Below are 26009 nucleotides of genomic sequence, written 5' to 3' on the forward strand. Positions count from 1 at the left end.
AGAATAAATGAAAGAAATTCATTGATCTGATTATTCTGAACACACCTAGTCTGTCCTTGAATGTTACAACTGCTGCTCTCCTTCCGTTTCCCCATTCAACATGCATCACATCTAGTCCTGCCTTGGCCTCCAGAAAGTTCTCAAGGGTATCCTGAGAGGTTCTTGGCCCAATATTCAGAACCAGGATCCTGAATCCATCCACCTGATCACCATCGTCTACAGCTGGAGATGTCCCCCTCTGGGACGGCTCAGCATCCTTGACTGTGTGTTCAGAGAACCCGGGGAGGTCGTCATGGATACTTACATCGAGAATATGATCTTGTAACTTGTGGGGACCTTTTTCAATTACTTCTTCAGCAGCTGCAAAATGACAGATATATTGGTTTAGAAATAGATTAGAATAGAATAATTAGATTTTTGTGCTTCAAGGATAACAATGTACCACATGGACCAATCAGATCTTATCATTCTGACATGGAGGTATGATAATGTACCATATATCTATGTGTTCACTTTATATGGTGGTGGTAATGCTTACTTTTGATGTCATGATGTTTCTGACCAATGACTGGGCAATGGAAAGTTGGAACCTAAAAGACACTCTGTAACAATGACATATATATGGCTGTTTTAAGGCAAACTATTTCAGGTAATGATGTTTGTCTGTTGAGCCATATAAAGGCAATGGCACATACTTCCATATGCTGTGAAGTGAACCAGGGCAGTGTGTGTTTCCATGTATAGATCTACCCCATCAGTGGAGTCTCCTCCATTTTTCTTGTTCTCGAAGTAGAAGCGAATGCTGTCTTTCGTTGCATTCCTGGACAACCCCTCTACTTTTAGACATTTGGACCTGGGAACTGGCTTCACTTGGATGTTACTTCCTTCAATCTTTGTGCTTTTACATGCAGCAATGACAGTTGGGACATCTGAGGAACAAAACCGCAAACACCTAAAAGAACTGAGCTTGCAGAGTTTGTTATTTGTTGTTAGTTGTTAGCAATATTCCAGCTATAGAACAATGGTCTGTACGTTTATATAATCTGGACGAGACAATCTAGTGACTGATATTATGAGCAACGATCCAAGCCATCACGTCTTGGTATGATGTCACACAATCAACCAAGTCACCGAGTCTGAGCACTCGGCCCATACAGTTGTGTCTTACAAGAAACATAGGTTCCTGGCAAAACAGTTTATATCTAAGACACCCTACTATCAATAACATCACAATCAACAATCATTATGTCCTTGATAATTTTCAGAAATGATTCTTTCGATTAATACTGGGAGAGTAAACTGTTGCCATACCCAGTTTGGTCTTGAAAGTAACAATGGCCGACTTCTTGTTTTCTGCCCACTCAAATCCCTCGATATCAGCATCGGCCTTTGACTCGAGGAAGTTCTTAAGAGTGTCCTCAAATGTTCCTGGGCCAATATTCATAAGCAGGAGTCTGTGTCCATCCCCATTAGGTTCTGTGGCACCATGTGAAGCTGAACATATCGATGATTAACAGACAATCTGAATGTAATAAATCTAAGACATCTAAAACACGGTTCATTATAGCCCACACCATTGACGAGTTTCGAGCATTGTCATTTTAAGAGTCAGTCTATTGTTCAGATGACAAAATGTTTATGAATTTGCAACATCATGAGCAACAGATGATGAAGTCTCATCGTCTCAACAGTGGAGTAATCAGCATTGTTAATATGTGAAATACACATGTGCAAATATTAGAAAGTTTTTTATATTAACATTGCATGTTGTTATACTCGCAATGTTGTACATGTACTCAATGGCAATTGTCCTCTCCAGCCATAGGCAACTGATGTATCAATAAACAGTGTCACTGAGATAAATGTCATACACGTACCTAATCTGAAAGTGCACATGTAATGTGAGCTGTGTGTGAGATAACATCATGCACTAACCTTGCACTTTTGGCTGATTGTCAGGGTAACCAGGATCTCCAGTTGGATGTTCGATGGCAGGTTTTCCTACATGATCACCCCAGAAGTATGGACTAGGCCCCCTTGGGGCATGGATATATTGGTGTTGAGGGGAAAGGTCTCCCTCTGCAGGAACAGGTGGCGATTGAGCGTGGTGAGGTCCTCCCTCAGATGCCCACCCAATACCTACTGAATACTGATCAAACATCGCTGTTTGGGGTTGCAGATGACGTGGTGAATGATCCATTTGTCCCCAACGTGCGCCTGTAGGTGTTGGTGGGGTTGGCCTGGCATTTCCTTGCAGATTTTGTTGTTGATGTTGTTGGTCATGGGAATATGGTCTTTCAACTTGACCCTGGAATTGACGTTGCTGGTGAGGGGTATATGACGGTCTGCCATTTCCTTGTAGATTTGATTGCTGATGTTGAATGTCATGTGAATATGACCTTTGAGCTTGACCTTGGTATTGATGAGTCGCAGCAGGAGGGTATGGTCTTTGAGCTTGACCTTGGTATTGATGTGTTGTATCAGGAGAGTATGGGTTTGCAGTTTGACCATGGAGAGGATGTTGCTGGCCGTGGGGATATAGCCCTACAGCTGGACCATGGAGAGGATGTTGATCACCATGAACGTATGTCCTTCCACTTTGACTCTGGTATTGCTGTGGATTGCGCTGTGAAGGAGGGTACGATGTTTCAGTTTGACCCTGGTATTGCTGTGGATGAGCATTATGAGGTGGGTGTTGTTGACCTGTTCCAGTGTATCCACCAGCAGAAGCATCTCTGTTGTATGTTGATGAACTGTTACTGGCCTCTTTGGACGATTGTAAATCAGAAAGACTGTGGATAGCAGGTGCAAGGCCTTGATCCATAAGGGATGTATGTTGGATAAACCTTTCCGCATGAGGATGCTGGTGGAAGTCACGCGATGGGTCACTGTCGTGCAACATGTACATACTTGTTTGTATGTGTTGATCGTGTTGATCTCCCTTCATTGACTGTAAGTTCTGTGAAACATCAGGTTTCACCTGTTCCATCATAGACTGTGGACCACCATATGCTTGGCCAGGTCCTGCCCCAGGCTGGGTTCCCCGGGCGATGCCTTGGTGTTGATAGTGATGTTCTGGCACTGCAAACTGTATAACTCCTTGATTTGCTTCCAGAGTTGACTGGAACTTCTGTGTCACATCTGGTGGTTGAGGGGCCATAGACTGTGGGTCGCCAAATCCTTGGTTATGTGCAATTACAGGCTGGCTTCCAAGAGGGAGGCCATGGTGTTGATATTGTTGTTTCGAAGGGTCATATTCTTGACTGGGTTTCCCTAATGACGGATCCGCCTGGGATATTTGCTGGTGTGTTCCTAAGTGCATCATAGACTGTGAACCACCATATTCTTGACTGGTTCCAATGAGGGACTGAAACTCCTCTTGATGCTGTTGTTGCTGGGGATCACAGTGACCAAAACCTTCCGATTGCAAGAACTGTCCATCTTGTCTTGGTGATTGCGTGTATTGCATGTAGTGCATCTGTTGTTGTATAGGTAGGTGTGGTTGTTGTTGTTGTTGCTGCTGCTGGTGTAGGTCACCTTGCTCTATCTGTTGTGGAAGAGAAGTGCCATGAGGAAGCTGACCTTGAAGATAACTCATTCTTCTGCAACTGGTCTGTTCCTTGTTACTATGGAGATAGCCTTACCTACAATCAGAGATCATGTTTCGTTTTACACGGTTTTGTAACCTAGATTTGCCAACCACACTGCCAAATAGTATAAAGTAGGAACAATATTGAAAGGAACACCGAAATTTATTCAGAAATTATGTGTAAAAAAATGACATTGTGTAATTCGATATTATCAGTAAAGACAATACCAGGTCCATGCCCTGTGATCTTTGATGCACAACATCTTCTGGGCATACTGGTATTCTTCGCCATTCCTCTTGAAAGGTCTGCTTGAGCTGTTGCAAATCTCTTCTGCACAGAACACCCCAAAGGTATTCAATCGGTGACGTGTCTGGTGATCTGGCTGGTCAGGGCAATGTTGTGACACCTTGCTGCCTCAGACAGTTGACTGCAGCACGAGCTCTGTGAGGACATGTGTTGTTAACCTTGAACTCAAAGTTATGACCTGTGCACTGGGCAAGCAGGATGACCACTGGGCATACCATTTGTTCCATGTAACGTTGTGCGTCATGTTCCATTGCAAGATCACGCCCTGTTGTATGTGATGGCAGTCGAGAGCATGATGCTACCACCACCGCACCTATCGTGCTCATGGACTACTGATGATAGTACCTCTCTCCACGCCGTCTCCACACACGCTGTCTACCATCTGTAAAGCGTGAACAGAACCTCGATTCATCAGAAAACATGGTGTATCTCCACTGCTGCTGTTGACGACATCCAAACTGCAGTAGCCACTGTTGCCTGGGGAGCCTATGTGCCACAGTCAGACGCATTCCTTGGGAGGACATCTTTATATCAGGCTTGCAGTTTTCAACCTGTTTTATATCCCTGACTTCGAAAGTCTGATTTCGTGGCAGCCTTGAAGTTTCCTTCAGTTCCATTCTCATTAAAATCAGACATCCCATTATGGGTTACGTCAGAACGACCTTTCATCCAACCAATCAAAGCGTCACTTACCAGATATTGAAAGTGACCGTCGGAATGTGTTTTCTAATCATGCAACCTCGAAAACATTAACACGCGGTATTTCCAAACAACAGTGACGGCTCATACGACGGATTCCGTCAAAACTATCGTCTATCTCTCGCTTCCGGTGGATAAACATTTGAACGGAGGAGGCGTTGCACAGTACATGGGAAGCACTGCCATTCAATCTCAACCATATATTAGACATTCCGGAATGTTTGTTTGTTCAGTTTTCAAAATTTTAATCGAGAACTGTGCAAACATATTTTTCAAGCGTAGTCTGAAATGGAAGTCACCGGGTTGAAATGTTCGCCGTAAAGCTCGAGAAAGCTGCTTTCTAATTGGCTGATGTCGACTTCTTGTTAGTCATTTCAGTGGTCTGTCAAAGTTCGTGGAAGGTCGTTCTGACGTGACCCGTCATGGGATGTCCCTAGATCTTTGTTTAACGGCAGCGAGAACTTAGATCTGATTTTAATAAGATTGCCTTCAGTTCTGGTGGAGAAATGAATCTGTTCCTAAACGCAATAGTGCGTACATATCGATCCTGCCTGGGAGTAGTCGTTCTAGGCGATCCTCTTCCCACCCTAATCTTAACCCATCTCAGTCGAGATATCACACTGTTAGATTTTCGAAAGTGCCTGGCAACTGCATTGAGTTATTGGCAAGCTTTAATCTTGCAGGGGTGGTCGGGTAGCCTAGTGGTTAAAGCGTTCGCTCGTCACGCCGAAGACCCGGGTTCGATTCCCGACATGGGTACAATGTGTGAAGCCCATTTCTGGTGTCCCCCGCCGTGATATTGCTGGAATATTGCTAAAAGCGGCGTAAAACCATACTCACTCACTCACTTTAATCTTGCCAATTGCGTGCAATTATTCATTTTCTGTGATGTACACTTCAGGAGGCGATTTCATTCTTTATACCCGATTAATGAACCAGGTGGTTGTGACGTTTATTGGCACATGCAAGTAACCTGGATGTGTCGCTGTGGATGGGGTGTTATACGTGTGCAAAGTGTGAGCTAGTTTGAATTCCACTTTCTGTAACTGTGTCTGGTGCAACAAAGATGGCCATTTCCTTTTTTTTAGCTGTAATGGCAGGGTTCCCTTCAATATTGTTCCTCGTATATAATCAGTATTATTATTGTTGCCATGACATATAACCGAACCCAGAACCTAAAGTTATTTTTGTTTCACAACCAGAATATGAAGAGGGCGTCATGGATAATTATAAATACAAAATTCTTCGGAATAGGTCCGTATGCAGGCCCCTATCCAGGCCAACAAACCTGATCTTGTCCTTTTTAGATGAATCCAATGAAATAATATATATTATTGAATTCTCTGCCCCTTTGGACACTAATGTGTTTGACAAGATTCAGGAAAAATATGGCAAATATGCGGACTCCGCTTTTGAAATGTTACGCTTGCATCCCATGTACCAAGTTGTCCGACTCCCCAATGTTCTTGGTGCCTCAGGTCTTGCACCTCCCAATCTGTTGACTGACATTGGGAGAGTACCCGGGTTTGCTATCAGGAATACAGCCCTTCTGACAATCTGGGTAATGCAGAAGGCTGCAGTGTTGGTGGGTCTTCACATTCTCCAAAACGTTCTGTGAGGGTTCGACTGGGAAGCGCTTCCTGGGAGAAGTCCCATTCGCTGTCTGGGCTGCGTGTAGAGAGGACAAGGGCCCTGAGTTGATGATGAGACTAACCAGCCTGAATGTGCCAGGATCACCCAAACCCTCTTTACTGCATATATTTGTTTTAATCCGTATAATTATAGATAAGAAAGTTTCATAAACCCGGGGGTTTCAGATACGATGTCGAAAAATTATTTTAAGTTAATATACTGTATAACATGAAAGCCATAGTCTGCGGCTGAGTCATAATATACTGTATTACATGAGCCATAGTCTGCGGCTGAGTCATAATATACTGTATTACATGAAAGCCATAGTCTGCGGCTGAGTCATAATATACTGTATTACATGAGCCATAGTCTGCGGCTGAGTCATAATATACTGTATTACATGAAAGCCATAGTCTGCGGCTGAGTCATAATATACTGTATTACATGAAAGCCATAGTCTGCGGCTGAGTCATAATATACTGTATTACATGAAAGCCATAGTCTGCGGCTGAGTCATAATATACTGTATTACATGAAAGCCATAGTCTGCGGCTGAGTCATAATATACTGTATTACATGAAAGCCATAGTCTGCGGCTGAGTCATAATATACTGTATTACATGAAAGCCATAGTTTGCGGCTGAGTCATAATATACTGTATTACATGAAAGCCATAGTCTGCGGCTGAGTCATAATATACTGTATTACATGAGCCATAGTCTGCGGCTGAGTCATAATATACTGTATTACATGAAAGCCATAGTCTGCGGCTGAGTCATAATATACTGTATTACATGAGCCATAGTCTGCGGCTGAGTCATAATATACTGTATTACATGAAAGCCATAGTCCGCGGCTGAGTCATAATATACTGTATTACATGAAAGCCATAGTCTGCGGCTGAGTCATAATATACTGTATTACATGAGCCATAGTCTGCGGCTGAGTCATAATATACTGTATTACATGAAAGCCATAGTCTGCGGCTGAGTCATAATATACTGTATTACATGAAAGCCATAGTCTGCGGCTGAGTCATAATATACTGTATTACATGAGCCATAGTCTGCGGCTGAGTCATAATATACTGTATTACATGAAAGCCATAGTCTGCGGCTGAGTCATAATATACTGTATAACATGAGCCATAGTCTTCGGCTGAGTCATAATATACTGTATTACATAAAAGCCATAGTCTGCGGCTGAGTCATAATATACTGTATTACATGAAAGCCATAGTCTGCGGCTGAGTCATAATATACTGTATTACATGAGCCATAGTCTGCGGCTGAGTCATAATATACTGTATTACATGAGCCATAGTCTGCGGCTGAGTCATAATATACTGTATTACATGAGCCATAGTCTGCGGCTGAGTCATAATATACTGTATAACATGAAAGCCATAGTCTGCGGCTGAGTCATAATATACTGTATAACATGAGCCATAGTCTGCGGCTGAGTCATAATATACTGTATTACATGAAAGCCATAGTCTGCGGCTGAGTCATAATATACTGTATAACATGAAAGCCATAGTCTGCGGCTGAGTCATAATATACTGTATTACATGAGCCATAGTCTGAGGCTGAGTCATAAACAAAATACGCAAACAAACCCCATAATATATCCTATATCGCGTAACACATGTACAGCGTCCCAAATGCAGTAACACTGAAAAAACGGTGATAGTATCTGGGTCAACAAGCACTGCCAAAAAAAACTTATACCAAATACTTGCTGCGCATCAACTGCCGTAATGATACATACAGAACTGTAACGGGCAAAGATGAGATTTACAGTAGGGCTGTGGTTGTTGTCATAGTGATGATCTGGTCGGAATTGTGTTTTAGAGGCACGATGTCAAGGATCAATCGTGAGATGTTTCAGTTTCACGCGCATTGTACTTTGATAGGAAATGCAAAAGTTAAAGACGGGACGACAAAACAAATCACACTGACTGCTGAACATGTTTTCGAAAAGCTGACTGAACGCAAGGAACTCCTCGTTTAGAAGAATGTGTTACGTTCTTCTATGAATACATTTACGTCTTTAATTGAATTGAATTTATACCATAACAACGGAAGACTTTTTCCTTCACTGCTGTTCCTGGTACGACACCTATTTTTAGCCCTGGCGTGTCATGAGGATCATAGGCAGGTTTGCAACCGGAAACTCTACTAATCCAGTTAAGTTGTCTCCCTTTAGACGGGGAAATTCCTACTTTCGGTTTTAAAATCCCTCGTTTTAATGTCACCTGCTTAAACTCATTTGTTAATAATTGACTAACTTTTCCTAACATAACATGTAATAGCAAAATACCAACACTTGCTGTGTATCATATACAATTTAAACTGAAGAACGGGAGAAGATTTCAATCCCATGGGTATTCATAAAAGAACAAATCAAACCTTACATGTTAAATAAATGACAACCTAATAATGGTTGAAATACAATGGCTGGTGTATAACATAAACAGACAGTACTCACGTCAGACTCGTGAATTCCAATCAGTATCATCCGATTGTGTCACGGGTAAATCTTCTCCCCCCCAGACCACGCATGTGGTTATGCTTGGGTTTTCTTATATCAGGTGATATATATCTGTTCTCGGCCGGAGGATTGTGCACATGTCATGTACGTATTAAAGGTAACTTCGCCCACTGCGGAGAAACTGCCTAACGATACCCCCAGTATCCTATTTTCGCTTTCGCTCTGCTAAGTGAGATACGGCGTATGTAGATAACTGCGTGACCCAATGTTGTGTGGTGTACTGTAAACCTGTCACGGTGACAGCGGCCACCGCGGAAGGGTGTTTATTGAAGAGTCGTATGCCGTAAATTCCCTAATGAGTGTAAGGGCTGGGTCCAGAGTCACGGTAAAGAAGTCTTAGGCCTTTAGTTGGGGATGGGTCTGGTTGTCAGCGTTAGGAAGTATAGGTAGGATTTTAGTGAGGACTGGATTTAAGTTAACGATAAGACAGAAGAGTAAGGCCTTTCGTACGGTATTGGTCTAGTGTCAGTGTAGGGTAGAGAGTCAGGACTTTCATATTAATAAAGGGTTGGGTCGGGTCAGCATAAGACGGAAGAGTTAGGCCTTTAGTAAGGGCTGGATCTAGTTCAGGGTCGGGGGTAAGACTTAGACCCTCAGTAAGGGCTGGGTCTAGTTCAGGGTGGGGACAAGACTTAGACCAGTAAGGGCTGGGTCTAGTTCAGGGTAGGGACAAGACTTAGACCAGTAAGGGCTTGGTCTAGTTCAGGGTCGGGACAAGACTTAGACCATCAGTAAGGGCTGGGTCTAGTTCAGGGTCGGACAAGACTTAGACCATCAGTAAGGGTTGGGCCTAGTTCAGGGTAGGGACAAGACTTAGACCCTCAGTAAGGGTTGGGTCTAGTTCGTGGTAGGGACAAGACTTAGACCAGTAAGGGCTTGGTCTAGTTCAGGGTAGGGACAAGACTTAGACCATCAGTAAGGGTTGGGTCTAGTTCGTGGTAGGGACAAGACTTAGACCAGTAAGGGCTGGGTCTAGTTCAGGGTAGGGACAAGACTTAGACCAGTAAGGGTTGGGTCTAGTTCAGGGTAGGGACAAGACTTAGACCATCAGTAAGGGTTGGGTCTAGTTCGTGGTAGGGACAAGACTTAGACCCTCAGTAAGGGTTGGGTCTAGTTCAGGGTAGGGACAAGACTTAGACCCTCAGTAAGGGTTGGGTCTAGTTCAGGGTAGGGACAAGACTTAGACCATCAGTAAGGGTTGGGTCTAGTTCAGGGTAGGGACAAGACTTAGACCACCAGTAAGGGCTGGGTCTAGTTCAGGGTAGGGACAAGACTTAGACCATCAGTAAGGGCTGGGTCTAGTTCAGGGTAGGGACAAGACTTAGACCATCAGTAAGGGCTTGGTCTAGTTCAGGGTAGGGACAAGACTTAGACCCTCAGTAAGGGTTGGGTCTAGTTCGTGGTAGGGACAAGACTTAGACCATCAGTAAGGGCTTGGTCTAGTTCAGGGTAGGGACAAGACTTAGACCATCAGTAAGGGCTTGGTCTAGTTCAGGGTAGGGACAAGACTTAGACCCTCAGTAAGGGTTGGGTCTAGTTCGTGGTAGGGACAAGACTTAGACCATCAGTGAGGGCTTGGTCTAGTTCGGGGTAGGGACAAGACTTAGACCATCAGTAAGGGCTGGGTCTAGTTCAGGGTATGGACAAGACTTAGACCATCAGTAAGGGCTGGGTCTAGTTCGTGGTAGGGACAAGACTTAGACCCTCAGTAAGGGTTGGGTCTAGTTCGTGGTAGGGACAAGACTTAGACCCTCAGTAAGGACTGAGTCTATTGTTATAAATGTTAATTTCCAAGTCCAGTCTTATTTTGTGTTGTTTCGAATAAGAAGTATGACGGTAGTATGCCATAAAATACAAAACGATAACAATGATAACGTGGCAGCAAACTTGTAAGTATTGCTGTTGATTCTGAAATAATCAAGTTATAATTTCGCTTCACAGTCAATATGTATTTCGATCTACTTCTTCTAACAATATAAAAATATCGTCATAGCTTGATATTTGTCGTTGCGAATGGCTACATGAGACACAGCTTCACTCTGATTCTATATGGAGAATTATAACAATGGTTTATTAAAATGATGTTCCAGCTTGGTTGGCGCACTATTTTAAAATACGTTTCATTTGATATCAATTTTAATTGTAAACACTCCTGTTTTTATTATTTCAATTATTCTCAAATTTTCAAATTTCAAATATCTTTGAAAAATTCGATTTTTTTTAAATACATGTTTACGATGTATGAGCTGCTAAACTTCCATTCTATTTCATTATAATCTTACAGCTCCCTTCACACTATCATGGAACGTCTCGAATGAATGCTAGACAAATTATATCAATACTTAATAGCGGTCGGCCACTATGCGGAAAACTAATAGTTATGTCCCTTGTATTTACGGAAATGTCCTCGGGTATGGAAAATTTACAAGCTATGTAGTACTCTGTCGAATCAAAATGGAGAGGCCGGTAATTTCCTACCTTCAAAAATTAGTGCTATACGAAACCAAGGCAGTAAGTATTTATCGACAATCTTTTCTTTCTTCGTGTCCTCCCAGATATTCAACCGATGACAGTCACAGTCAGGACCTGGCAGCTTGTGTACATGGACACTTCAGACATACCCTCCCCAAACTCTGTCTTTGGGTAAACCTCAAGGGTGCAGGCTAAAACGGCACCGCAGCAAAACGTCACCGATTTCTCTGGCGAAAACGGCACCGCATTTGGTGAAAACGGCAACTACGTGACAGGCGAAAACGACACCTCTATTTTTAATAACGATATATCTGATTTATGTTATTTGTTACATATTGTTTGATGATATTTACATGTTATTTCCTGTTTTCCAGTTGTTCACAGATAACTACATACATTCACATATATACAGTTCTTCACAGGTTTCATCTTCATCACAGTTTACAACATCGGCCCATGTACCACCGAGCATCGTGATAGTAGCTGACTCAGGGGCTAATTTCTAATGTAGGCTTGTTTGAACTTTTCACAGTTACTGTTTCAATATCCCGTGTTATCCAAACACTAATTATATAGACAACAAGAATCGCTTCTGACTTGACACTTTACTCTCGGAGGCCATGATCTTAAAAAGCCCGGATGTACAGGGATCAGTTATTGTACTGGATTGTGATATGATAGGGAGCAGTCATTACCAGATATTGCAACATCCCTTCTTCTTTAAGAGTCCACGAGTCCATTGGAAACTTTGGCACACACTTCTTATTAATATCAAAATTATACTGGCATGGAAGTCAGTTTACATTATTTTGAATTAACGTTTAGGGTAGCTTTCATATTAATAAAGCTATTAAATTATGAAGGCCTTATAACTGTAAGTGAATCAAATTAGTGTCCATGACCTTACTGGTCTGTAAACATTCACTCACATTAACAGAATAGAATGACTGTTAAATGAGGCTTCAACATATAATTGTTGAACTTGAGCACAACTGTACTCTACACAGTAAAGTCTCTGAGATGTTTTGGCAACTTCACTGAACGGCCACTTCTGGTGGTAGTAGGTGGTGTAGTCTGTGCTTGTTTCATGATAGTCGTCGGTCTGTCAGTCTTCATCGGTGTCACAGGTGGAGTCACAGGAGAAGTCTTCTCATTACTCCTGCTACTGGTAGGACTGTTAGATGGCATAAGCTTTTCTCTTGACATTAATGGCTTTCTGAATCTCTGTTCACTTTCAACTTTGACAGGTGGTTGATTCAAAGAATGTTGTTCAGCTGTTTTCCTCAAATGTACACGGTTACGTCGGAGTATTCCTGTAGGTGTGTCTACCTCATAGCTTCTCTCGTCAAGTCTCTTTAGCACTGTTCCCTTTTTCCATACTTTGTCATTCATAGTGAATGGCTTCATCCTAACAGTATCACCTTCTTCTAGTGGCGTTAAATCTTTTGCAGATTTGTCAAAGGCTGACTTCTGTTTCTGCTGTTTCAGACAAAGTCTTTCTCTTTCACCATTCACTGTTCTCGGCTTCAGCAGAGTTTCACTTGTTGGAAGGAGAGTCTTTGATCGTCTGTTCATAAGTCGTTGCACAGGACTAGAGCCGAGTCCCTGAGTTGGTGTATTTCGGTAGTCCAATATTGCCATATACTGGTCGTTTCCACTGTCTTTTGCTTTCCGTAGTAGTTTCTTCGCGGTCTTTACCGCAGACTCTGCCTTTCCATTGGCTTGACTGTTGTGAGGACTTGAGGTTAAGTGCTCTATGTCCCAATCAATGACAAATTTGTTAAACTCCTCTGAGTAGAACTGAGGTCCGTTATCACTAACCAGCTGGTCCGGAATCCCATATCTGGCAAAGTGTGCCTTTAGCTTCTTGATAACTGTAGTAGACTTGGTGTCTGACAGGCAGTCCACTTCCCAGAAGTTACTGTAGTAATCCACGGTTATCAGATAGTCCTTATCATTAAGTGTGAACAAATCTGATGCCACTTTTTGCCATGGTCGTTCTGGTACTTCAGTGGTCTGTAGTGTCTCCTTCTGCTGGTCTGCCTGGTATTTGCAGCACAACTCGCAAGTACTGATGTACTGTTTAATGTCATCAGACATGTGAGGCCAATACAAACTCTCTCTTGCACGCCGTAAACAACCTTCGATCCCTAGGTGAGAAGTATGGATCCTGGTTTTCATTGTTGTTCTCAGGTTGTGAGGTATGACCAGCCTTTCTCCTCTGAATATGAGACCATTTTGTACTGTGATCTCGTCTCTACAGTTGAAGTATGGGTACAACTCCATCGGTAAAGCGTCTTTTTCCTCTGGCCACCCACTTAACACGATTTGTTTGAGTTTCTGCAGAGTTTCATCCTTTTCAGTCTCTTCTCTGATCTGCTTGATCCTGTCATCTGTTATCGGCAAAAACTTTGCCATGTTCACCTGACTGAAAGGCTCTACAATCTTTGGCTCTGTGCTTGGCAAATATGCTCTTGACAATGTGTCTGCCAAAACAACATCTGCACCTTTCTTGTACTTGATAGTGGCGTCATACTGTTGCATAGCCAGAATCATAGACTGTAGTCGTCTAGGAGCACAGTTTAAGGGTTTGCTGGTTATTGCTTCTAGTGGTTTATGATCATTTTCCACTGTAACTTTCCGACCAAATGTGTATGTGTGGAACTTTTGAAGTCCGAAAACAACAGACAGCATTTCCTTTTCAATCTGTGCATATCTGGACTCAGCCGGTGTTAGGGCACGGCTAGCGTATGCAATTGGCTTGTCTTGTTGTAACAGCACAGCACCTAGTCCAGTGGAACTTGCATCACACTGCAGTGTCAGTTCTTCAGCTTCATTGTAGTATGCCAATACTGGAGCTTCCGTAACCAGTTTTTTCACTTCAGTGAAGGCTTTCTCGTGTGCCTCCATCCATGTCCAGTCCACGTCAGTATGTGTTAATTGTCGAAGTGGTTGCATTACCCCTGACAGACGAGGTAAATATCTTGCAAGGTAGTTGACGAACCCTGAGAAGCGTTGAATGTCCTCAACATTCTGTGGTGCTGGCATTTCCAACACAGCCTTTATTTTCTGTGGGTCACACTTAAGTCCCTGATCAGTGATGATGTGACCAAGAAAGGTAACCTCTTTTCTGCACAACTTAAGTTTCTCCTTCTTCAACTTGATACCAAGTTTCTGACAACGCTGCATAAGGCATTCCAGATTCTTGTCATGGTCAACCTGCGCTGTCATCTTGTCATACCCTGAACCATAGATCAGGATGTCATCCACAATACATTTGACACCTGGTAGTCCTTCCAAAGCTTGGATTAAGCGTTTCTGGAAGATTTCAGGGGATACACTAAGCCCGAATGGTAGTCTAGTCCATCTGTACCGACCAAACGGAGTTCCAAAAGTACACAGCAAACTGGATTCGAGATCAAGTTCAAGATGCCAAAATCCAGCAGACAAGTCACATGTACTGAAGACCTTCGCATTTGTCAGATCGGGCAACACTTCCTCGATCGTAGGCAGCTGATAATGCTCACGACGAAGTGCCTCATTTAAGCGCTTGGGGTCAATACAAATTCTAATTGCCCCTGATTTCTTGGGTGCTATCACTAACGAGCTAACCCAATCTGTTGGTTCATCCACAGGTACCAAGACACCAAGTTTCATAAGACGATTAAGTTCTTGTCTCAATTCCTCTCTCTGTGAGATAGGCACTCTGTTCTGATGTGAGACGCTTGGGGTTATTTCCGGATTCACCTGCAGGTGTACTTTGCCAGGCAAGGTCCCAAGTTCCCCTTCAAAATTTTCAGAGTAAGTCTTAATGATAGCCTCAGAATTCCTCTCTTTGACTACTGTTGGTCCTGGCTGTGAAACTGAACAAACAGAAACAAAGTTGTCCACATTCACTGTTAGCAGTCCCATCTGCTGCACTGCTTTGGAACCCAACAAAGGTACAAGATGATTTGTGTCATCGGACACAATCACAAATTCTACACTGTAAGCCTTCTTGTTTTTGGGGTTTTGAATCAGCAGTCTTGTTACACCATCAGGGTGTACCAGTGAACCATTCCACATACGAAGCATTTTCGAAGTGGGTGTGACATCAGTATCAGCATTAAGTAATCTCCGTGGTAAAATGTTTACTGATGCTCCACAATCCAACTGGAATTTTACATCGGTATCATGCTCCACAATCATCTGAGCGAAAATATCTGAGCCTGCTTTCTTTCCAACCTGGTTGCAAACTTCAACATCTGGATCCAATGAAACACTGCTGATCCCCTCAAGACAATCATCTTCCTCTGCTCCACTGTCTTCATCATCTGAGACAGAGTGAATCTTGCTAGCTTTGTTACCATGTCGACAACATTGCTGATAATGATTCTTTCCCTTACACAGGTTACATGTCTTTCCCCAGGCTGGACATTTGCGTCTGTCCATAATGTGTTTGTATCCACAAAACTTGCATAGTTGTAAAGATCCTGCCTTCTGTGACATGCTTGGCCCTTGTACAGGTTGAGATTTACCAGTCCTCTCTCTGTATCTATGAGACTTGTTTCCTGCTGAATGTCTGCTGACACGGTGTACATCTTCAGAATTCATGGCTTTAATTCTTACATTGGTTGCTTCAGCACTTCTGCATATTGCAATGCAAGATTTCAGTGACAGCTTAGTTTCCTGTAAAAGCCTTTTCCTGGTGTTAGGGTCTCTGATCCCTGTCACTATTTTGTCCCTTAATAGTGATTCACGTAGACATTCACAAAAGTTACAGCTCTTTGAGAGTGTGCGAATAGCTGTGAGGTATTCCTCAAAATTTTCTCCATCTGCCTGTACACGATTGTTCAAAATGTATCGTTCATACGTCTCATTAGTTTCTCCAATTGTGTATGAATCAAACTTGGCCATAATAGTAGTCACATCCCTGTGCTCTTCCGGCAAGAATTCCATTGCATTGTAGACTTTTAGTGCATCAGTTCCCATAGAATACAATAAAGCAGCAGCTTGGTAATTCATCGGGTAATCATCTAGTTGTGAAACAATCACAAAGTTCTGCCACGCCTGTTTCCACATTCTCCAATTATCTGCCAAATCACCCGACATTTTCAGCGGCAATGGAGGTGTCAAATTCGGCAATGGCATTCTCCTGCCGTGCGGTATCTGCAAGCCCACGTGGTCGTCATGTCCGCCCGGTTCACGTTCTTCCTGACCATCCATAATGTTCATCAGTTAGGAAATCGAATGTGAAATCCGTGTGAAATGTTCATTCATTCACCAAAATGCATAATTAATCCAGAATCATCAAAATCCTGTAGTCGCAAACCACGTGCGATACTGCAGAGGTCCGACATTACTCACTCGCTTGGTGAACTGTCTCATCCGTGTAGGCACCCAGCACTACTGACAGCGTCAATTCTAGCGGTAAACATCAACATCAAGTTAATTCCGCACCGTTGCCACCATGTTTCAATATCCCGTGTTATCCAAACACTAATTATATAGACAACAAGAATCGCTTCTGACTTGACACTTTACTCTCGGAGGCCATGATCTTAAAAAGCCCGGATGTACAGGGATCAGTTATTGTACTGGATTGTGATATGATAGGGAGCAGTCATTACCAGATATTGCAACAGTTACTGGTGTTTGTAAGAGACGATGTGAGTTTAATTTCATTTATTTTACATCAAAGCATATAGGCTAATGTTTTCACAATAGGTTAGTTGCGCCTCCCATCAGTCGGCGAGTAAATTGGAGTAGGGGGCTAATTTATAATGTAAACTTGTTTTAATATTTCACTATTATTGGTGTTTGTAAGAGACGGTGTGAGTTTAATTTCATTTATTTTACTTCAAGGCATGTCATGTTTTCACAATAAGTTGAGTTGCGTATAGGCTAAGTTGGAATATAGTTGGAGTAGAGGCTAATTTCTAATGTAAACTTGTTTTAACATTACACAATTATTGGTGTTTGCAAGCAACCATGTAAGTTTAATTTAATTTATTTTACCAAGGTAAAACAAAAATAGGGTGCCATTTTCGCCAGGCAATAGAAGCCGTTTTCGCTTGAGGTGAGGTGCCGTTTTTCGCCCATCGGTGCCGTTTTTGCCAGGTGACGTTTTGCTGAGGTGCCATTTTAGCTATAACCCAACCTCAAAGTGAGCGTGTTCAGTGTCTCATGAACCTGCCTAATTAACGCAGTGATGGCGGCAGTGCAGTTCAACTACAGACTGATGTTGGCACACTTTGACTCGTGCTGTATGCAATCAAATCGTTTTCCTTCCTTTGGGTTAGTGATGGTATGGATTATCATGATAAGATTTGGGGTATTTATTCCGCCAACATTGCCTGGGTGCAGCTTATGTGAACGTTGAATTAGTCCTAGTTATAAATATTCCAGAGGAATACATATGCCTATGTAAAAATTGACTGAGGGGAGACAAAAAAGTCCTCATTCTGGGTATATTGTTCCACAGGAACAAATACTCCTGGTATATCGATTCCTCCAGAACAAATGTTCAGGGGGAACATATTTACTCTCAGACTTACAGAACTATTTGGCTCAGGCTGCCCGCTACAATTTATTTCACAGATCTCTTGTGCCTCTTTAATCCTAAGGGTTAGGGTTAGGTTTTAGGGTACACCACTCTAGCCTCAGCCCTTGGGTCCTCTTTCCCATCAAGCATCCCTTGCCAATCAAACACGCATCTGCCATCCTTTGGGTTAGATACCCCTTTACAATCTTTAGGTTTAGTTGTGAGACAGGGTATGGGTTAGCTGTCTCTTTTAATGAATTAATCCAATGTAAATCTGTACAATTTTTATCGAGTTTCAAGTTTCGCAGGGCTACAGCACATGCCCATAACGTGTGCTAATCATTTAGGAAATGAGCACTAAATATTTGTGAAAGCATATGTGGTCCAATGGTAAACTACTGGCTGATTAGATTAAGACGTGAGTTCAATCTTCCACATGGCACTTATTGAAATCCCAAACAGTATGCCCGATAAAGTACACTACTCCCCTTTTTCCCTTTTGTGATTTCAGCGCTTCTACATCGTTGGCTCCAACAAGACAGAGACCAAGTTCCGTGTTCTGAAGATCGACCGGACTGAGCCGAGGGAGCTAGTTGTTCATGATGATAAGGTAGAGACTGAATACAATTGACACTAGTTATCAGAAATAACAGTTATTATTATCACAGGTTACTTTGAACAAGTTGATGATACATTTTGTAGTTATATATGAAAAACAAATTACGAGATAATAGGGAATATGGCAATCATATCATTCTGTGATTTTAATCTCCCTGATGATGGTGTCCAGGTTGAGTACAGTAAGACTGAGATCCGGAACATCCTGACGATGATCAACGTGGGGAACCAGACCCCCCTGGCCAGACGGGGAGGAGTGGGGCTCACCAAGACAGTCTCGGCGTTCGGTATTGTCGGTGAGTGACCTAGTGTACTACTGCTAGAGCTGTGATGATATGCTTTGTTGTTAAACAAAATATATCTTGATGGTATCGTCGTGAAATGTGCCCAATACACTACATAAAACCACAGGGAGCACGGCTTGCCCAGTTGTCTAAGGCGCCGCGATTCGCTGTGCAGAGTTGAGTCCCTTGGACGCGCCAGAAACCTATGATTGTGGGTTCGAATCCCGATTCGCCCCAATTATGTTTCTAGGTTTGTCAGCACCATAGCCGTGCTCGTGGATCTCACCGAAGTGGTAAACGTCTGAAACCTGCATCACTTCGGGCTTTCCTCCCACATTAAGCTGACACGCCGCGATATGACTGGAATAATGTTAAAAGTGACGTTAATCCCAACTCACTCACTCACATAAAACAACAACACTTGTCATGTTGAAAGTCAACAATGGGAATAACTAGTGTAACCATAGTAACATATCACAAACAATACAAATATTCATCATTTTAGGTTCAATCCGATTTCATCCTAATTATGGTTTCTTGGTTTGTCAGCACCATAGGCGTTTTTGTTTCGACTTAAAGTATAGTGTGCTTATGTCATGGCCTGTTTGTCCAATGTCTGTCGTCAGTCGTGCTTCATCCGGCATAAACATCTACTCCTCAGAATCCACTAGACCAGTGTGAAGCTGAAACTTTAAAAACTTGTCTTCACCAGTGATCTCACCCCAATTTGTTCACAAGGTTAAAATCTGATTTGAAATTTGGTATTTGTTTAGTTTGTTGTGTGAGTTAACACAAATGTTTTTTTCGTTCTCATAATGTTTATAGTTTTGACCTAGTTTTACATGTGGTGATAGGTCATTTCAACATGCTGGCCCATTGCTATGGAACAATCTGCCACAAGGAATCCAAGAAACAGAAAATCTGACAAACTTTGAAAAGACACTCAAAATCCAGCCTTTGACTCAGTCAATCATGGTCTTAGTGCCTTTGAGCAGTTGTTAGTTGGAAAATAACGTATGCAAATTCTTAATTTATTTAAATTTATTCTGTTTAATTTAATTAATTTTAACCATGCTCTAAAATTCGCTCAAGAATCATATTTGGCTCCATCAATTTGTCTGCCTCTCCAGATAATGATCTACTTGGTTCAAACTGCAGATTTTAGTGTGACTTTTTGGTATCTATGCAGAAAATATTTTAGTATCAATGCAGACAGCAACCTTTTTTAAAGGGTCTGTATTTGTTTATATTTTAAGCTGTTGACTATATATCCAGGTGAGCTAATTGCTGTGGCGCTACTTCTCACTTATCTTTGAAATAAACTTACACACTGTGAAATGGTTTAACCCAACTAAAGGACTCAGGTTTCACAGCATCAAAATAAACAATTGCAAATGCAAAAGAGTACAGGTAATAAACACACTAAATGTTGTATAACCTCGTGTTATTTTTTCGTATCATGTCCCAGGGTTCATCCGCTTCTTGGAGGGTTACTATGTGATTCTGGTGACAAAGCGCCGCAAGGTGGCGCTGATCGGACCCCACACCATCTACAAGATCGAGGACACATCCATGCTGTACATCCCCAACGACACAGTCAGGTTCTTCCACCCCGAGGAGAGCAGGTGACTACTGCACAAAAAATACATTAAACCCCACGGGGATTTCAGGGAACATTAGGTCCTCAGTATCTCATGCTTGTGTCCCTGTGGGATTTCGTGAGAACAATAGGTCCCTAGTATCCCATGCTTGTCTCCCAATGGGGTTTCCAGGTCAGAATAGGTCTCCAGTATCCCATGATTGTCTCCCTGTGGGATTTCGTGAGAACAATAGGTCCCTAGTATCCCATGCTTGTCTCCCAATGGGGTTTCCAGGTCAGAATAGGTCTCCAGTATCCCATGATTGTCTCCCTGTGGGATTTCGTGAGAACAATAGGTCCCTAGTATCCCATGCTTGTCTCCCAATGGGGTTTCCAGGTCAGAATAGGTCTCCAGTATCCCATGATTGTCTCCCTGTGGGATTTCGTGAGAACAATAGGTCCCTAGTATCCCATGCTTGTCTCCCAATGGGGTTTCCAGGTCAGAATAGGTCTCCAGTATCCCATGATTGTCTCCCTGTGGGATTTCGTGAGAACAATAGGTCCCTAGTATCCCATGCTTGTCTCCCAATGGGGTTTCCAGGTCAGAATAGGTCTCCAGTATCCCATGATTGTCTCCCTGTGGGATTTCGTGAGAACAATAGGTCCCTAGTATCCCATGCTTTTCTCCCTGACTCCACTGATTGGGTGGCCGGACTAAGTTAAATCTATGTTGATGATGAAACCAAATAGCAAGGCCTTTCCCGGGGCTGTATGTTGCTATATTTACCCTGTTTGCGCTTCCAGATATGTGCGGATGTTCCAGAATGTCGACTTGTCCAGTAACTTCTACTTCAGGTATGTCACATGGTTCATTGTGTGAAGACAGAGAAATGTTTGTTGCTGGATTCCGCTGTTTTACTGAAATCATGTGATGTCAAAAGGTTGACTCAAAATGTTACTTCTGATATGGTCAGGTAGCCTATTGGCTAAAGCATTCGCTCATCACGCTGAAGACCCAGGTTCGATTCCCGTCATGGGTACAATGTGTGAAGCCCATTTCCAGTGTCCCCCTCCGTGATATTGCTGGAATATGGCTAATACTCACTCACTCACTCACTCACTCACTCACTCACTCACTCACTCACTCACTCACTCACTCACTCACTCACTCACTCACTCACTCACTCACTCACTCACTCACTCACTCACTCAATCACTCACTCACTCACTCACTCACTCACTCAATCAATCAATCAATTTTGGTCCAGACTTTGTTATTTTCAGGCCACTGATATATATCTGAAATATTGCTGTTTTAACAACAAGCAAACAAGCAAGCTTTAATTGTGACTCGCCGGGAGAAATAGGACCTTATGGATGCTAGGATCTAATTGTGTTGACCTTATGGATGCTAGGATCTAATTGTGTTGACCTTATGGATGCTAGGATCTAATTGTGTTGACCTTATGGATGCTAGGATCTAATTGTGTTCACCTTATGGATGCTAGGATCTAATTGTGTTGACCTTATGGATGCTAGGATCTAATTGTGTTCACCTTATGGATGCTAGGATCTAATTGTGTTGACCTTATGGATGCTAGGATCTAATTGTGTTGACCTTATGGATGCTAGGATCTAATTGTGTTGACCTTATGGATGCTAGGGTCTAATTGTGTTGACCTTATGGATGCTAGGATCTAATTGTGTTGACCTTATGGATGCTAGGATCTAATTGTGTTCACCTTATGGATGCTAGGATCTAATTGTGTTGACCTTATGGATGCTAGGATCTAATTGTGTTGACCTTATGGATGCTAGGATCTAATTGTGTTGTGATGTCATACAGAGGGACGTTTGACGTCAACTTCCATAAGGTGGCCATATGTGTGGACTATATCATATTTTTCTCTCGTTTATAGTTCGAAATGTAATAAAAAACATTATTTCAATGCATTTCAGCATACTCAATCAGAGTGAGTGAGTATGGTTTTACGCCGCTTTTAGCAATATTCCAGCAATATCACGGCGGGGGACACCAGAAATGGGCTTCACACATTGTGCCCATGTCGGGATTCGAACCCGGGCCTTCGGCGTGACGAGCGAACGCTTTAACCACTAGGCTACCCGACCGCCCTACTCAATCAGACATTATCTCTAAAAACTGCAATTATTGCATAAACAGTCGTAAGTCTGAAAATGGGACTTTGCAGAAAATGAGTCCAAATGTTGGATGCCATGTGTCTGTAATGAATATGAGTTGAAGCTTATCAGTTTTTTAGTGGTCCCAAGATACTGTAGTTTGAAAATAATGAGAAGTCAAAATGTGATCTTTCACCCATCAGGTTCCTTATCTCCTGGTGGGTTACAATTAATGTTATTCAAAATTCTATGAAATGTGCAAGGCGGATGTGTCAGTGTGAATTGTTTGATAGGCATTACTTAGAAGTTGACAGATGACAGAGTAGACACAATTTATGAATAACGACTTCTTGACTTTCTGTAAAGGTTAGGGGGCACGGGTGGCCCAGTCGTCTAAGGCTGTGCAGGTTTGCGTCCCTTGGGCACGCCAGAAGCCTATGATTGTGGATTCGAATCCTGGTTTGCCCCGATTATGTTTCTAGGTTTGTCAGCACCATACCCGTGCTCGTGGGTTTCGGCGAAGTGGTAAACGTCTGAGACCTGCATCACTTTGGGCTTTCCTCCCACATTAAGCTGATACGCCGCGATATAACTGGAATGCTGTTAAAAGCGGCGTTAAACCAAACTCACTCACTGTTTACGTTTCAGTATAGATCCTAATGCCATTGTCAAGGAAGACTTGCTTGACAATGTTTTAAGGATCTATACCGAAAGATTGCCTTTACAGCGTATAATTGTGTGTACTTTGTGTCAGCGTGAGCACTGTTCCCTCCTCCAGCTACAGCTATGACCTGACCCACACTCTGCAGTACAACATGACCCCAAGCCTGGAACCGGGTCACCAGCCTCACTTTGACTCCATGCCATCCCCTGTCGCCGGCAACCAGGAGTTTCTGGAAGACATCGTGGCCCGGGTGCGGTCCCCCCGCCCCCCAGGAATGTCGACCCCGGGGGAGGACGGGGGGTTGCTGCGGGATATGAACAGCATTCCCAGGACCACTCAGTTGAATCAGTCCATGGATGGCAGCCCCAGGCCTGGAGGTAGGTGGTCATACTCATGATCCTGCTAGCTCGTTTTTTTAAAATGATTTAAGTGTAGTGATGTCACATGTTTACAAGATCATCTTTAAAACTCTCAAGGCTCTTGGTTTAAGTACGCTGCCAAAACTCTGTGTGTGCTGTGGTTGTATGTGTGTGTATCTGTCTGTGTCTGTGTGTGTGTGTGTGTGTGTGTGTGTGTGTGTCTGTCTGTCTGTCTGTCTGTGGTGTCTGTCTGTGTTTGTATGTCTGTCTGGGTGTGTTGGCGTATTTGTGTTTGTGTGTCTCTGTCTATCTTTGTGTGTGTTTGTGTGTGTGTGTGTGTCCGTCTTTGTGTGTCTGTCTGGGTGTGTGTGGTGTGTGTGTGTTAGTGTCTGTGTATGTGTCACACCCAAGTCAATTAAGGCACTGCAATTCTCAAATTTCAATCATGGTGCTTGAATTACCGTGCTCGTGACTTTTCCACATTCAAGCTGTTTTTGATATGGTGTACAACGGATGATCATTGTGAATGTCTGAACAATTAATGCTGCAGGAAGGATGGGCTTTCTTCCATGTACATTTGTAGATATATAATACACCCATTACGTGAAATAAAGCAAAGAAAAATCAGTGACTACATCTTTTTTACATCCACAAATAAAACTAGTTCTGAAGAAAGTTGTCAGTTGTGAACATGACCGCATCCCTCAGAAATCCATTTTAACAAACTTGCCCAGAATGTTTTAACAGTTTCCTGCACTCCCAAGGGGAGATGAGATATTGTATCTTTATTTAGTAAGCAAAAATTTAAAAAAATAGAATTTTAACTTTGGTTTTAGCTGGGAAGGAATTAGTGGTTAATATTCTTTGAATGATTCTGTACTGAAACCATCTCAACTTAGAATCATGTGTACTAGAATTTTTTGTTGAGAATATTGGAGTTCAGTCAGTATTTCATGAAAACTGTTTCTGCTACCGGGACATAGCATTAGAGGTATGATTAGAGATTGTTTGAAAATTAACAATCATAGTAACTATTTTTGTTTTAAAGTTTCACAGTAATAACTGTATACAAACATACAAAGTATGAGTGTGTGACTGAATGTTTTTGTCTTTGTACTTGCCTTCTTCGTTATCATGGTTAAGTAAAAAAAAATAAAAAAAATAAAACGTATTTACTATTCATTATCTTGTAGATTGGTCACCTGATGCCCTGGGCAGGAGCTCTTCACTGTAACAGGGAATAACAAACTATGAAATAAAAAAAATAATAAATTAATGCAGCAGTGTGACATATTGCTTCAACTAACTTATCAGCTGTAAGTATTGCTAACAAAAAACAGAAAGTAACAATGTTGATCTCTCAACCTGTAGGTGAGACAGTGTATGGAGTTCGCAACAAGCCATGTGAGAAGTTTGTGTGGAACAAGCACCTGCTGAAGGGGGTGATGGAGGTCGTTCACCCCGACTGGATCATCTACTTCACCAACGGGTTTGTGGGACAGTCCAGTATCCTTGTACTTCCATGCTTGTGTTTCTGAAGCTGCTTTCAAGCTTTGGACATTTATCGTAAGTAATAGAATTGCATTAGGTTTGGAGTGAGTGAGTGAGTATAGTTTAACACTGCTTATAGCAATATTCCAGCAATATCAGGGTGGGAGACATTGTACCCATGTCAGGAATCGAACCCGCGTTTTGGGCGTGACGAGCAAATGCTTTAACCACTAGGCTACCCGACCGCCCCCATAAGGTTTGGTAGAGTCTACAGATTGATTTTAGAGTCGACTGGCGGATCCAACATTTCATCTTTTGCTGGAACCAAGCGGAGACCATATACAGATATCGGTATATGGTCTCTGAACCAAGTAACATTCTGTTCAGTGTGTAAACTGACAGATTGACAAGAAATATTTGTTTTGTGGATGATTTCAGTATCAGTTGCTTCAGATATCTTTTTGTGATGAAAGACACAATATTGGTTTTCCTCTTGATAATTATTTGAGATTTGCCTCCAGTTGTTTTCCATCTGTTGAGTATACTATTTACATCCTTGACTATCTCCACGATGTGAATGTATATGGCAAGCCCATATACCTCACTCTGATTGGTCGACGGTCCAACCAGTATGCCGGCACCAGGTTTCTCAAGAGAGGCGCCAACTCCGAGGTAACTTCCTGTCACATGACTTCAGCATCTAGATAACTCTTTCACCCAGACTCTCATACATGACATGCAGCTCAAAGATCAAATTTACGTGTGAAACTTTTTGTTATTGTTAAGGGGGTCTGAAGATATTTTTTGCCTTTAGGAATTAAGATATTTTTCCACACACCTCTCTTGAGCACTTTTGTTGACACTGATGTTCATCCTGACACTACTGTTTATGTAGCTTAGAAGAGGGCCAGGGCCACTTGCACAAAGCCATCTTAGTGCTAACATTATTGTAAGCCTATGTTAAAGTATGGGAGTTACGATCATCTTAGCGCTAAGATTATCATAAGCCTATGTTAAACAATGGGAGTTAGGATTATCTTAGTGTTAAGATTATAGTAAGCCTAGGTTAAAGTAAGGGAGTTACGATCATCTTAGCGCTA

General features: G+C 42.4%; 2 protein-coding genes across 6 annotated transcripts in view; one reads left to right on the forward strand and one right to left on the reverse strand.

The window, feature by feature from the left end:
* Positions 1-9027, reverse strand: part of LOC124117655 (protein mono-ADP-ribosyltransferase PARP14-like) — a 28823-nt gene extending 19796 nt beyond the window's left edge. For 2 of the 4 annotated variants that reach the window (XM_046479639.2, XM_048383372.1), the window contains exons 1-5: positions 8718-9027; positions 1936-3644; positions 1312-1494; positions 696-929; positions 46-360 (exon numbers count right to left, since the gene is read on the reverse strand). In XM_046479639.2, the coding sequence (XP_046335595.2) occupies positions 46-360; positions 696-929; positions 1312-1494; positions 1936-3598 (2395 nt within the window). In that variant the 5' untranslated portion in view covers positions 3599-3644; positions 8718-9027. The remainder of the gene's footprint in view (positions 1-45; positions 361-695; positions 930-1311; positions 1495-1935; positions 3645-8717) is intronic. The other 2 variants (XM_046479635.2, XM_046479640.2) reach the window with 2 other exon arrangements.
* A 2109-nt stretch (positions 9028-11136) lies between these two features.
* The window catches only part of LOC124117657 (polyphosphoinositide phosphatase-like), a 40223-nt gene continuing 25350 nt past the window's right edge, over positions 11137-26009 (forward strand). For both annotated transcript variants that reach the window (XM_046479642.2, XM_046479643.2), the window contains exons 1-8: positions 11137-11291; positions 18287-18385; positions 18566-18689; positions 20146-20302; positions 21061-21111; positions 23174-23436; positions 24790-24924; positions 25481-25581. In XM_046479642.2, coding sequence (XP_046335598.2) covers positions 11142-11291; positions 18287-18385; positions 18566-18689; positions 20146-20302; positions 21061-21111; positions 23174-23436; positions 24790-24924; positions 25481-25581 — 1080 coding nt within the window. In that variant the 5' untranslated portion in view covers positions 11137-11141. The remainder of the gene's footprint in view (positions 11292-18286; positions 18386-18565; positions 18690-20145; positions 20303-21060; positions 21112-23173; positions 23437-24789; positions 24925-25480; positions 25582-26009) is intronic.

The sequence above is a fragment of the Haliotis rufescens genome, unplaced genomic scaffold (genome assembly GCF_023055435.1).
Source record: "Haliotis rufescens isolate VD_foot unplaced genomic scaffold, xgHalRufe1.0.p SCAF_48, whole genome shotgun sequence".
NCBI classification, from domain to species: Eukaryota; Metazoa; Mollusca; class Gastropoda; order Lepetellida; family Haliotidae; genus Haliotis; species Haliotis rufescens.